General features: G+C 35.7%; 1 protein-coding gene across 1 annotated transcript; it reads right to left on the bottom strand.

Moving 5' to 3' along the window:
• Window positions 1–14,410: 14,410 nt before the first annotated feature.
• LOC133300525 (uncharacterized) lies at window positions 14,411–14,962 on the bottom strand. Its single transcript, XM_061500084.1, has one exon. The coding sequence runs from the start codon at window positions 14,960–14,962 to the stop codon at window positions 14,411–14,413; it is 552 nt and encodes a 183-aa protein (XP_061356068.1).
• Between the last annotated feature and the right edge of the window lie 533 nt (window positions 14,963–15,495).

The raw sequence follows: 15,495 nt of genomic DNA on the forward strand, positions 1-15,495 counted from the left end.
AATTGGAGTTTCTAAATAGTTTAGAAATTTATGGACGTTTAGTGGGATAAGCGGGAGATTTGAATTAGTTTGAACGTGTGAGGTGGCGGTGGGACCCACCCCACTTATGTCATAAGATGACAAGTATGCTGAGTGCACTATTCACTCTCCTCCTTCCTCCTTCTCTCTCCAAAGCCTCGGCCTCCATGGGTGATTGAACAAGTTTTGCTCTAAAATTTCTTTCCCTCCAAACACACTCAAATCTCCACCAAAACACAACTTCAACTACATCAAACTTTAAGTAAAAGACATTCTAAACACAACCATGGTAGTTTTAAGGATTGAAACCCACTAAATTGAGAGAAAAACCCCACCCATGTCTGCGGCCATTGAGGGAAATTTTGTTTTTCTTGGAGTTGATTGATCCTCCAATCCTTGGGTATTGTGTGGAGGAGTCCTAGGTCTTATTGGTTGATTCATTGATTTTGATTTTATTGGTTGATTCATTGATTTTGATTTTATGAACCTAGGGATAGTGTGCATGGATTGAGAGAGCTCAAATTGAAAATGTGTATTAGATAAAAGTGACTTAGAATGATGTTTTATAGCGATTGAACTCATAAAAATTATTGCGGAATTATTTGGTAACTTAAACAAATTTTGATGTGGGAATGCTTGACTTTATGAAATTGACATGTCGAAGGATTGTGTAATTGAGTTGTGGATATTTGTATGAGTTGATTATAGGATTGTATGATATGTGTAAGTGTTGAAATGAATCAAAAGGCCCTAGGTATCCAAGCATGTGGAATTCGGCCATTTGAGGGGATTTAAGGTTGGATGATGTAAAAATTATGTAGTTGGTGTTGTGTGATTATGAATTGTGTTTAAATAGGTTGTATGTTGGTGTGGTGCAGTTGAATTCGAAGGAAAATTATTGGATGTGTGTGGTTGTGTATTCGGCCATAATGTCATAAATTAGGGACAATGGTGTTATGATGGTATTAAATGGAATTAAGGGCTTAAATTGGTGTTGCGGTAAGCTTAGGAAGCTAGTGGAAACTTGAAATAAGTGTTGTAGATTCTGACCTAGGGTTTAATGTCATTAGCTATTTATAGGTGCACTCACTTAACTCACAATATTAGTTTAATTAGCTCCGCTAATTATTTTTTTACCAAAATTAATATTCTGAGCCTAGACATTTTTCTAGGAATTATCATATTTTTATTATAATTTTTGAAGCACTTTGCCTGCACGCGTTTTATATGTAGCCGATATTAGTTCTGGCATCATCGCTCATTGTTCTTACTCCAAACATGATATCCTATACCTAGATATTTTTCTAGGAATATTTATATTTTTATTATAATTTTTTGAAATACTTCACCACTACGTATTTATACCGTGAAGCAGAACCGGTATCTGCACTTTTCATCAAAACAACGATTTAAGCATTGTTTGTCATTCTCAATAATTATTCTAATATTTCTATATTTATCCAAGGTCAATTATAGAATTATTTATCAAACTCATAATTAATTTATTTAAATTCTTAATTTATCGGTGCGAGTTCTTACACTCTCCCCACATTTTAAGAATTTTGTCCGCAAAATTAAAGACATACATGTCCCTAAACTCGGGGTATTGCCAGAGAAACTTGTCCTCCCGCTCCCAGGTGTACTCCTCAGGAGTTCTTCCTTACATTATCTCTAATCAATTATGTTCAATGGTGTTTTGAATTCACTTACAACGTGAAAAGTATCTTTCCGTGATGTCTGCCACAAAGCACACACTCACAGCATTTCCTCTATTATTGGAAGGATCCACACAGTTTGACCATCCATCAAAGGATGATAAGCAGTACTTATTTTCAATTGAGTGACGAAAGCTCTTTGCAATGCACTCTAACACTAGAGGTGAACTTCGGGTACTGATCGTTGACAGTGCTCTCATGTACCCCATGAAGTTCTTACTATCACATTAATATAACATTTAGCCAATCGTTCCATGGAAGAGCTTGCCTTCCTAGGCAAAAATTTGGACAAACAAGTTGTCATGTCCACGATAACCAAACAGAGTTGACAGAAGTCTAAATCTTTGACAATCCGAGAAAAACATCTCAGGTCACCCCTCATGTAACGATTACTTCCTTGAGGAATTTTCTTTAAACTGTCGAGACAATATGCTCTTTTGTTCGTGCAAGTTCATATACTCGCGTGCTCACGTTTCAATAGTGACGTCTTGAAGTCGTAGCAACATCGATGAATGATTCCATAACTCAAGTTTTCATGATCTTGTGTCCATATTGATCCAACTTTCCCACACAGAACATCGTAATATTTCCCAACTCGCCTTCCGGGTCTGAAGTGACTAGCATCGAAATTGTCACTCATTTCTCTGTCAGATTCAGTAAACATACTTCGCATTCACAAACTCACACAAAAATAATACCCTTCGAAGTTCCACGTCAAGGGTAACATAATCTGTGAGAACCCTCAAACGAGCCAAAATCTATTATCCTCGGATATTCCTGATCTTTGGAGATATTCTTGAAGTATTTCCAATTCCCAACTACCTTCATTTTGCTAGGATCAATAGTCACTCTATTAGTAGAGATGACCTGACCCACATTCTCTATTCCACACAATAACTTGAGTGAGTTTAGGTCCTATTCCATGACTCTAATCGTGTCACGACTTACAATTTCCATAAGTCATTACTCTTTAAAATAAAGCCATAGTTCTTTCATAGTATAAAACCATATTCGTTTCAGCCAATACATGTTAATTACGATATTAATCACATAGTAGCGTACCTTAGTTTACGTGCACCCGCAAAATTTACAATTCAAACAGAAAGGTGGAATAATTCTACATAATAGCATACCTCAATCTCCATGGCATCTGCAAGATCGAAAGTCAATACAGGATGATACAACCGCGATATATTAACACAGTTCATAGTATTTATTTCATGCTTAGTATTATCCATGGTGTTCACATGCAATCTACATGTGTAACATATCAACAATTTACATATTAACTTAGAGTCATGGAGACCACTTAACCCATAAAACTAATTGTACATGCACTTGTCTCGCATATACAAGATCGTGTGTGGCCTTGCCACAAAGTCCAAGTGTTACACACTTAATTCCTTAAAGAGAATTTCACACTCTCAAACAAACTTGACTAGAGAGTGTTTTTCCCTCACACGCAATAAGATTTCATCTGTTGCATTTTTAAAATAAAGCACCATCACAGAGTATGTAATGGCGTAAGGCATCTTACCTCTCATGCCAAGCCTTGACATAACACTCTTAGCATCTTTTAATCATCCCACCACTTGGTGGTTATAGAGTATAAACTCACATTTCAAGTCTCTTAATGCATTATTTTACCATGAGGCAAACTAAAATTGATTGATCTGTGCACCTCATGCACTAGGACCCCCGATGAGTCACACTCAAGTCGGTGCCCTCATGGGACTTCCAAGGGTCAACACTCTTAGAATCCAATCCCCAAAGGGAAGCCCATGACATAGATTATTGGCCAAAGAACTAGCAGGCATACCAGCCTCCCGTGTACCTCGTACACAAGGACCACTCAATGAATCGCACATCAACTGAGCATCGAATCAAACTCCTCAGAGGCAACCTCTTCGGATACATCCCCTTCAGAGATATTCCATAATATGTTGATGGCCAATAACCCACTCAATCAACCTATTTCCCCAGGTTATATTATCAAAAACTTCAACGTATAAACATAATTCAGACATCATATTATGTAATCACAACAATTCAACACATACAATCTATCAACAACCGGACTGTACCCAAAATGTTCTCAAGGTTGACCATGGGTAGACAAATAAGATATGCTATGCACTCTCGGCCATTCAACTGAAATACCATATTGTGATAAATAGATGAAGCATTGCATTTCTCCCTTGTAGTGTAGTAACCCTCAGAGGTGGAGAAAGCTCAAATATAGGCAACTTTAGTCCGACAGCAATCGGACTCGCAATACATGAATGTGCTGCCCCAAAGTCAAACAACACATCAATGTTATATCACCAATTTAAACTATACCTCTCACTAGGTTTGGAGCTCTATCGGACCGCTGACGGTCCCAAGTGTAAACTTGGTTGGTCATTGGTGGTGCAGGAACCATCTGAAGTGGAACAGCTTGGACGACTACGACTCTAGCAACAGGTGGGTGACAGTCTGTAGAATAGTGGCCATCCTTGCCACACTTGAAGCAAAAGATCTGGCCGGTGGAACAAGTTCCCATGTGTAATCTTTCACAACCGGTGCATCTAGGAATGGTGGGTGGCCTCGCCGAGCTCTCCTGCTGAGCGAAAGTTCTCTTAAACTTGTCGAGCTACTGTTTGACATGTAGTTACTTCCCTTTAGCTTTTCCATCATACCTCTTTAATTCTCCTTTCCTTTACCCTAATTTATAATTCTCTGATTTTTGTTTAAACATACTAGACATTTTAAATATTTTTTCGAAATATTTACTTTTGAAAAAGATAAATTAAAAAACGAGGATAATAGTCTAATTTGAATTGACAATGAATACATTATACCTAGGACGAATGTCGTTGATACGACGACACGATTTATACGAACTAAATATGAAAAAGTTTAATATATTGGGAGTATTTGAAATGAATATCCAATTGCACTCTAATCGTGCCAGCACGTCATCAGCATGGAAAATTGTTTTCATCCACAGCAACTTCTGCAGTGTAGGAAGGTTGAAGAATTCCTAAGTATTATGGAATATATATTTTGATAATGATAAATGATTTATAAGGAGTCTCAAATTGATGATGGAGCTTAATGACATAAGTGGTTAGATTTATAAAATTTTGTTACACACTTCATTAGATCATATAGTATCTCTATAAGCTCCATTGCATATAATTACATTATATGCATTTCATTTTAGAAATATAACCTAAAAGAAATCAGTCTTAATAAATAATAATATAATATAAAATCTAAAGTAAAAAAAAAAGTTTTTAAAATAAAATAAAAATAGCTTTTACAAATTGATGTTACTAGCTTTTGGCTTGCACCCATTTTACGGTCACGTGAATTAGAGTCTTTAAAAAACAATAAATAAGTAATAAAAACTTAGAGTGGTTAGTTTGGTTTCTTAATAATAATAATAATAAAAAAGTTGGCAGGTTGCATTGTCACGTGAGTAGTCTTTTTGGTAAAATAATAAATGGCCTCTCCACAAATAAAAAAAGCAAGAAAGCATTACTTTTGTCAAAAATCCTCCTCTTCGTCATAGACATTTTTCGTCGTGCTCATATTGTTTTACACTTCTTCCATTTGCAAATTTTTTATTTACAAGGCAACACTGTTCGCTCACATAAAAAGAAAATATCTCTTCATCTTTACTTTGATTCGGTCATTCTTGTGTTCCCACGCATCTTTGACGTAGCTGTTCACAAATCATCTTCTTCGACCTGCACAAAAAAAGAAATACACAGTGCTCTTCTTCGACCTATGAAGTTGTTTATTACTAAAATTACGAATCTGGTTTTTTCATTTATATTGTGATATTTTGTGTTTAAAATCAGATTTGTTGTTTGCCATTGATTAGAGAATTAATTTTGACATATTCAAGCTCGTTGATGCATTAATTTAGAGATTTTGATACATATATCATTGGTTTAATTTTCTGTATTAATCATAATTTCTTGGAGCTTAGTTGGATATTACCGTGATATATTTAGTATGATAAGACACTGTATTTTTGGTTAATTTCACTTGTTACAGTTCTAAAAAATTATGTATTGGTTGTTTAAAGTGAAGTACGCGTGTGCGAAAATCTGTCCTCGGTGTGTGGGTGCAACCGTGTGAGTTGGCGAATTTGTGATTGGCTTTAGAATGTGTGTAACACCCCGTGTATATCCGATTTGTTATCATATCATCGTATTAAGCTGCACTTAATTAAAATGCGGAATTAACTTTTTCTTTACAATTATGACGTCATTATTATTAACTAAGTTGATTACTTAATCATTTTTCAAAACATGACCTGTATGTAAATTGCAAATAAACAGCTAACTACACTGAATAATCGCATAATATAAATAAGAGAGTTTCTGAATCACAGAGCTACAACACGTAGTCCGGACTATAATCCTGATACATTATACAACTCGAATCTAAACCAACATAGTCAAGTCAATGTGGCATGGACAACCCCCATGCTCACCAAATAAGGAAACAAAGCCCAACAGAGTCTCAAATCAAATAATATGATAATAAATATAGAACATGTTAGCATCCAATCATAACAGCATAAGCATGCAAAAATAGTCAACTAAGCTCTGGCCTCCTGCCTCCAGAGATATCAGCCCCCGAGGTACCTGAACCTGAAAATGTGTCCTAAACGTGGGGTGAGATCTCTAAACAAAAATCTCAGTAAGACGAGGGGTCCTCAAGGATCTCTCCACCCTAAGCTCACTTACATGTGCAATATAAGTTCTAAAAGAAGGAAAACAATATAAGTTCCAAAATCAGTGCAATGCAGCAGATAATCATGTTATGTGTGTCAAAATATCCTACTGGCCAAAGAAATGCAGGAATTACATACGTCTATAACCTACAATCAGTGCAAGACACCACTTGCACCCACCCATAAAATCGCCATATCATATGACGTCACATACTCAGGCTTACCGTCTAGGTGGAACAACACATGCATATCATAAGGCACTTGCACATAACAGCTCAACAACATTTCAAATATTCAAACATGAAAACACATCATGCATATAAACCATTCCCCCATGGGGTATGGTGGAACCAACAATGGCTAAACCGAGGACACGAAAGCTTACCTCACAAGCTAACTATCAAACTCAAAAGTCCAACCAAGTCCAAGGTCCACAACTGCACTCTCACAGTCTGTTTATACCAACAATCACATCAATATTCATATTCTAATAGTTCAAGACATAACGACAACGTTTTCTTTTTACGTTTCATGACATTAGGCTTCTCACAAAGCCATAAGCCCTTAATCACTTTGATTCTGACTTAGTTAATTATTACAGAGGTTCAACTTAATCATTCTAGGGTCCATAAACCCCAAATACAGTTCTGTATGAACAGAACAGTCACTGTCTCGAAATTTCCAGAATATCTGGATATTTATCGAGGCCATATCCGGATATCACAACCCTATATCCGGATATCAATATTCGGATATCATATCCGGATATTTTGCGACAGAATGCAGATTCTGCATTTCGCGAGATATCACTCCCAAGGTTCCGTTTTTAAGACTTTTAAATGTTAAAGCATGCATCTTTAAACCCATTTAGGTCAGTGATGGTGTTCACTACTTAAACCTATCATTTTTCATGCCAAGACTTGATCTTTAACAAAGGAAACTCATGATCAAGGTTGGGAAAGTTTACCAAGCTCTTAAAACAGAAGAAAGGCAATGGCTTGGAGCTTCCAATGCCACTCCATAGTGCTGCCAATGAGGAGCCACAAAAATAAGCAACCAAAATGGTTCCTTGCTTCACAAAATGGCTTCTTGGAGTCACAAATGCTAAGCAAAATGGTTCATTCACCACCCAAGCTCAGAGGCAGTAACCAAAACCCCTCACACAGCAACTCCAACTCAGAAAGTGGCACCTTTAATCCTCACCAATCACACACCCAAGTGTTTGCTAATCTTTCGAGAAGGAATCAATAAGAAAGGAGGAGTTTTGCATTAGTTTACAAGAAGAGGGGAGAGGGTGGCAAGGTGGGGGCACAAGACCTCAGAAACTTCACGTATAGAATGAGTAAAACTGACCTAAAAATCTGTGCCAAGGCTATTTATACTCGTATTAAGTTTAATCACACTATATTAGCACTAATAGCTACACTTATCATTTCAATCCCAAAATTTGGATTCTGAACCTAGACATTTTTCTAAGATTTGTCATATTTCTATTTTATTTTTTGCAGCACTTTGTCGGTACGCGCTTTTACGTAGCCGATATCAGTTCTGACGCCAGTTCTCATTATTTTGACTTGAAGCTTGACATACTAGTCCTATATATTATTGTAAGAATATTCATGCACTTATTATAATTATCCGGGATACTTCATCAGTACGCATTTATACCGTGAGAGGAGTTGGTGAACTCTGTAGGTTCGGCTTGGGAGAGAACTCAGAGCTTGGAGCAGTGTAGGCACTAGGGAGGTTTTTGATATTTTGTTTGATTGCTTGTGTGACGTGTGTTTGTAAAACGGTACACTTGTGATAAATAAAATATTTGTGGCGACTTCAGTCTGGACGTAGCTCCCTATTTAGGCTTACTGGGTGTGAACCAGGATATATCGTGTGTCTTTTGTCTCTCTATTTTTTAATTCTGAATTTTATGTATTGAGACTGACAGTTACACTGATTATGGTATTATAAGTGTTGTACCATTTAAACTGTTTTCTGGTATTTGGAATTTAATCATTCTCTCTGGATTTTGTAAGAAACGTTATTGCTGCGTTTGCTCTGTAAAATAAAAGGTCAGGTAAGTTTTCTATTGATATACATTATATAGAAATCATTTTGGGCATATAGGGACCTAAGGTAAAATTAGTAAAATTGTTTTAGCTGTGTGACTATTATCTGAACTGAACTTGCAAAATAAATTGAAAGATGTCTATCTTGTTGTGTTGGTGTTGTGATGAACTTATATAAGTTCACCGTTGTCTAGACTTTACAAATATAAAGATCTACACAAATTTTTTTGAAAAATTTGGAAACACCTATTCACCCCCCTCTAGGTGTTCTTCAAGGTCCTGTGTAAGAAGTCAATTGCCCAACAAAAGTGTCCTAAGATTTTTCCAATTTTATCACTTGACATGATACAAAGGAAAAAAAAGAAATGAAGAGAACTTATAAATCAAGCGACTACGAAAAAAATTCCAAAAGCTGCTACCGAGTTCCAAAATCATGCCTTAAACTCCGATATAGTGTCAACCACATGCTTGGTGGTCCTAATGACACTGAGCTCCAAAATCACAATATCATGCCTCGAACTCCATTATAGAGTCAACCACAGGCATAATGGTCCGAACGACACTGAGTTCCAAAATATTATTACTATGCCTCAAACTCTAATATAATGCCAACCATAGGTATAGTGGTCCCAACGACACTGAGTTCCAAAATATTTCACAATTGATAAGCATAAATACATGTATTCAATATATACAATAATAAAACTCAAATACTTATCAATTTTACAAAATAAAATTTATCTGCCAACAAAACATCAATTATATCCAAATAAATGGTTCAACACTACAAGAAAATAATAAATAATTCAAACTCCCAGTAACCAACTAAATCAAAGGAACTCACTATGCCCATGTTCTTCATAGGCATTTTAAATAGGGTTGTCAAAACGGGCCAACCCGGCTCGACACGGCCGCACCCGTATTCAACCCGAAAAAAACGAGCTGGGTTAGGGTTGTCTCGAAAAAAAACGAGCCAGAAAACCCAACCCAGCCCGACCCGAGCTGGGTTAGGGTTGGCTCGCGAGTTGACTCAGAAAAAATCTCGCGGGTTGGCTCGAAAAAAAGTTCATGGGTTGGCTCAAGAAAAGCTCGCGGGTTAGTTCGAAATATTGTCTGCGGGTTGGCGCACGGGTTGGATCGCGGGTTGACTAAAAAAAAAACTCGTTTAATGCCACGTCTTCTTTAGCAGCTTCAAAACCCATCTTTTGTATCAATTTTCTCTCCAACCCTTCTAATTTTTTTATTTTCATTTCCTTCATCTCCATTTCCCCCTGTCTTCTGTTTTTGAATAGTAGCATCATTAGCATGCTTCTTGCCCCTAACAGTTTTGGCAAATTCCATAGCCTTCAAATATTCGTCGAAGGATGGCTAAAATTCCAACTCCTTGGGAAGAAGCCCAGCATTAGAAACACCATTAAGCGAAACAATAATTGGCCCAAAATTGAGCTTTGGAGCATGAGAGACCCGAAACTGAAACTTCCTTGCAACTCTTGCGTTCAAAGCATTACCAAAGAAGGGTCTCGAAGAAATAGGAGAAATGTTCAAAGCTTTACCTTTGAATTGATTCACTTTGATCCAATAAAACTTGGCTGATAATGGAGAAATGTTAAATTGAGAAGATTAGGGCTGGCTCGTTGAAAACGATGAAAGAATTAAGAAAGTGTCGACTGCAGCTTTTGTCTTTTTGATATTATTATTTTTAATTAAAAGAAACCCAACCCATGAGCTGGCCCGTTTGACCCGCGGGTTGGCTCATTTTTTTCAGGATTGGATCAGGTCGAGTTGACTCGGGTTGGCAGCTCATTTTTGGCGGGTTACGAAATACCACGAACCTAGGTCGTCATTAAGTTAAAGGGTCGAACCAAATGCTTAACAATTAAGTCATCCACAAAATAAATTAATAAATAAAATTCAAAGTCAGTCAATAACATAAGAATTTAATATTATTTTTCATCACCAAAATAAAAAATCCAAGGTGAACCAAATAAGATATAAAATTCAAAACCCTCCGTAATAAGGCCTTATAGAAAGTTTATTTTAATACAAACTCATATCCCGACGTAAAAAAACAAAGCAAATATCTCCTATTAACTCCATAATAACTTAAAGATCACACAAAATTAATTATATCTCTCCATTAAAAAAATGCCAAGTATACTCTTTACATTAATTATAGGCTAACTTTAACGCAATGCCCTATCCTGATCAAAATTCATGAGGAAAAATTTAGATCTCATATCCATTCATCATAATTCAATCAAATCAACAATTCTATCATGACATTGTTATCATTCATATCAAAAGTATATTTATTACAAAAATGATATCATATTAATTATGGGCAATGAAGTAATTTTAACGAAATAATTAGCATATTATAAACTCTCCTTTGGGCAGAGTACATAGTATAGAATTATTTCACATTATTTAAAATTTTAACTCAATGCAAATTTCAAAAATTGATGCATACAATAATTTTCTTTGAGCAGGTAATTGCAAGCAATAAATTTTATTAATAAAGAACCTAGACAATTCATAAATAAAATTATGAATAATTATACCGAAATAATATGAAAAACCTTATAGCATATGATTCCCAAATTTATATTGTATTTACTATGTATTTACTAAACTACAATTTATTTCACAAATTTCGATCCTCAGTATCAGCAATTATTTATCTTAGCTCACTAATTAAACTTAATTAATAGTGTACATAAAATCTATGCTAAAATAAGGAGAGTAAGTACTAACATTATAATCACCATAATCTATAATAATTTTCATTAACTAAAATTTGAGTAAAAAAATCATAACTATTTCTCACAAAATAAACATGAATAAGATGTCACAAAATCAAATAAGAATGAGAGCAAATAATTCCAAATAAATATTTATGTATATAAAAATTAAAATAAATATTTCAAGATATTGATTTCAAAATGAATCAAACATGTTTTCAAATTAATTTAAAGGAACTAACATAGAAGTTCATTATTAAGGGAAAACAATAATACATTAGAGTAATTACAGGGCAATATACACCTTCAATTAAATCAAGATATTATGATGAGGCCAACATAATAATATATTCCCCTTTAGGCAGAATGTACTGACCAAGGTCTAAACCAAGGCCAGAATCTCGAGTGAGTTTATGAATGAGCATAATAGGTTGTTTTAACAAGGCCAACATAATAATACATTTCCCTTTGGGCAGAATGTATAAACCAAGGTCAGAACAACAGATGAGTTAATCAATGAACATAACATTAAATCCATTCCATTTGGGCAGATAGATCCTTAGACCAATGAGCCTCCAATAACTTCATCTACAACGTCAAGAAAAAGTTGCTCAGGATGAGTTAATCATTGAGCACAACATATTGTCATAACAAGGCCAATATAATAGTATATTCCCCTTTGGGCAGAATGCACAACCAAGGTCAGAACCTCAGATGAGTTAATCAATAAGCACAACATTGGTTTGGAAATCCATCCCCTTTGGGTAGATAAATCCCTAGACCAATGAGCCTCCAATAACTTCATCTATAACCTCAAAGAAAAGTTGTTCGGTGAGCATACATTGGGTTAAGAGATTTATCCCCTTGGGGCAAAGAGATCACCTAGGCCAATGCACCTCTATTAACTTCATCCTAAACAAAATTATAATTATAACACACAATTATCCTCTTTGGGTAGTGTTGGGTGTGAACTTGTTGGTTGCTTAAAATATTCTTGTAAAGGATGTTCCCTTACTTCAGTTCATCAAGAGAAAACACATTCGTTCTCTTGACTTCAACCCAAGTGCGCAAGTGCACGCATCAAGTAATAAATAAGACTATTAGTGCCCATATTATCGTTCCCACGAGGATAGTATTCTAAATAATTCCTTAAACTATTTTAAAAAGAATAAAAATGAAAAGAAAAGTTAGTAATTGATCTATTTGTCAAACGTTCCCTACTATCTCGACAACGTTTCTCAAGAATAGCAAGTTCAATATGACAGCAAACATCTCCTCGCGTCGTTAATATGAAATCCTTCTTGATGAGAGAAGGAACGACAATATTCATTGGAGATTTGTTGATACAAGATTAAATAAAGAAAATAACAATAACAATATCTAAGAGACAACAATATGGAGAGATAAAATAGTTTTTAACACAAGGAACATATTCACTGTTCCATTCTTAAATAAGTATATTATCCACTCAGGACTTAACCCTTCTGAATTTGTTCAGGTCTTTTCACTGCTAATTCTGATTCCTCAGCTCATGGACTAAATGGCTCACAAGTTTCCATGTTCCTATGGCTCCTTTGACTCCAACAGTTACTAAGTACAGGACCTTCAGTGAACGAGGTGGTTCCTTATTCCTAAGGCAACCAACAGTGTTGTTTTCACAACACTACCTTCTCGCTCTGATTAAGCTGTCTGAAATCCCTTCCTTATGGAAGTTCCTTTCTCAGTATGCGTTCAATTTCCATTGACATGCAATGAATATAGCACACTTAATCAGAGAAATACAAAAGCTTCAGTACAAGAGTTTTGAAAATAATTCTTTAAGAACTTCACATTTTTTCTGTTCCACAAATAACTTAGCCCACGGCTAATACTTTAAACATAATTATTCCAAACTGAAATCCCATAGACCCGAGATTCCGTTCAGAGATAACGAATGGAAGAGAAGAGAAATAACACGTTATATTAATCAGAAACAAGTTAGGTTACAACGAAATGAAAATGGAGAAGTATGATTGCTGCTCGTGAGAAGTCTCAATTGGGTGATACAGAATAGAGGAGAAGTTGTTGTCACTTAACTATTGCTAAAACTATACAACGAAAAACTACAAAGGAAACTAAGTGATCTATTCTTAAGGAATTCGATCATTTCTTCGTTCTGGAACGTCCTATTTATAGGCAGAAGAGTGGGTGGAAAAACTTACAATTTTCATTGAGCTGTTTTCTTGACTGCATGAAAGGGGCGGTGTGAATAGTGCTTTGAGGGACGCAAGTTGCTGGATGGGACACTTATTGTTGAGATTTGCCTTTTCTTCTACATTCCCTCATGCCTTGCTTTCCTCTTAGCCAATATGAACTCTTTATTCCCTGCTATGCACGTTTCTTCCCACTTGAGTGCTATACCTCTTATGCTTTATGGAAGCTTCTTTTCAACATTACCTGCAAAGTGTACAGAGAGATTGAGTTAGTGGAGCAGGTGTATTTAATGTTCCTAATTCGTTCCCATTTTTCTATATTTCTCAAATGATTACATCATCATCCGTTCCTCACTGTATTTTTTTCACAAAGATATAAACACATGTTTTTAATGCAAAAGTTACTATATCAAATGAGGGAACGAATGGTATTTTGCCATCAAAATGGGCTTAGATGGGAACGAATTTTTGTCCCATCAAATACCTCAAAACTAAATTGTTGGTTGTCCTCAAATAACTCAGAAATAGTGGCTAGGCTGCTCAATTTCAAAGAATAGCTCAATTTCAGAAACTTAACCAATGAGTAATCATGATCTTATTCAAAAAAATGAACTACTCGCCATAGATGACAAGTTGAAAGAATCTGTTCCAAGGTGAGGAGTGAGGAGATGATAACAGGAAGTGTGTTAGCGTTCCCCAGATATGCATATTTCAAATGTTGGGGAAGAGGTTTCACTTCCAGATTAGGAGGATGTTCTGCAGATGATCTTTTGACTTGTTTTTCTTTTTCAATTCTCTGTAAAGGTTTAGTTTTTCTTTCTTGCAGATAAGGAATCTGTTCTTCCTTTTGTGGACTGTTTTCTTTTTCTGTTCCTTCATCATCTTTTTCTGATTCTTCGTCTTCTGAATTCATGTTGATATGGTTATCTAGCAAAGCAATTACAGAGCATTATTCCAGATCTTCTTTTACATCATGGAACTTTATTGCGTTGAGGACATTGAATTTGATTTCATCATCATGTACTCTCATGGTGAGTTCCCATTTCTGCACATTGATGACTGCTCCTCCAGTTGCAAGGAACGATCTTCTCAAAATGATGGGAACGTCAATATCAACTTCATAGTCTAAGATGATGAAATCAGCGGGAAAGATGAATTTGTCTACCTTGACCAATAGATCTTCGACTTTTCCTTCAGGCTTGACAATGGATCTATCCGCCATCTGTAGTGTTACAGTTGTTGGTTTTGCTGGGCCAGTGGTCAATTGTTTGAAAACTGAGGAAGGCATTAGGTTGATGCTAGCCCCCAAGTTACACAAGGCCTTGCCTTGGTAAGTGTTTCCTATTACACAAGGAATGATAAAACTTCTAGGATCCTGCAGTTTTCGTGGAAGCTTGCCCAAATATTTACAGCTTTCTTGTGACATTTTCACAGTTTCATATTCTGTTATTCTTCTCTTTTTGGAGAGAACATCTTTCACGAATTTGACATACTTGGGCATTTGTTCCAGTGCGTCCACCAGTGGTATGTTGATATGACAATATTCATTGGAGATTTGTTGATACAAGATTGAATAAAGAAAATAACAATAACAATATTTAAGAGACAATAATATGGAGAGATAAAACAATTTTTAACACAAGGAACGAATCCACTGTTCTATTCTTGAATAGCTATATTCTCCACTCAAGACTTAACCCTTCTGAGTTTGTTCAGGTCTTTTCACTGCCAACTCTGATTCCTCAGCTCATGGAAAAAATAAATCACAAGTTTCCATATTCCTATGGCTCTCTTGACTCCAACAGTTACTAAGTACATGACCTTCAGTGAATGAGGTAGTTCCTTATTCCTAAGGCAACCAACATTGTTGTTTTCACAACACTACTTTCCCCCTCTGATTAAGCTGTCTGAAATCTCTTCCTCATGGAAGTTCCTTTCTCTGTATGCGTTTAATTTCCATTGACACATGATGGGACGAGAATTCATTCCCATCTAAGCCCATTTTGATGGCAAAAATACTATTCATTCCCTCAT

Source organism: Gastrolobium bilobum, unplaced genomic scaffold (genome assembly GCF_033153095.1).
Source record: "Gastrolobium bilobum isolate Gb01-03AN ecotype WA unplaced genomic scaffold, APGP_CSIRO_Gbil_v1 utg3482, whole genome shotgun sequence".
NCBI lineage: Eukaryota > Viridiplantae > Streptophyta > Magnoliopsida > Fabales > Fabaceae > Gastrolobium > Gastrolobium bilobum.

Bases quoted from the DNA above. Each gene is read 5' to 3' on its own strand.
- LOC133300525 (XM_061500084.1), bottom strand. From the start codon at position 14,962: ATGCCCAAGTATGTCAAATTCGTGAAAGATGTTCTCTCCAAAAAGAGA.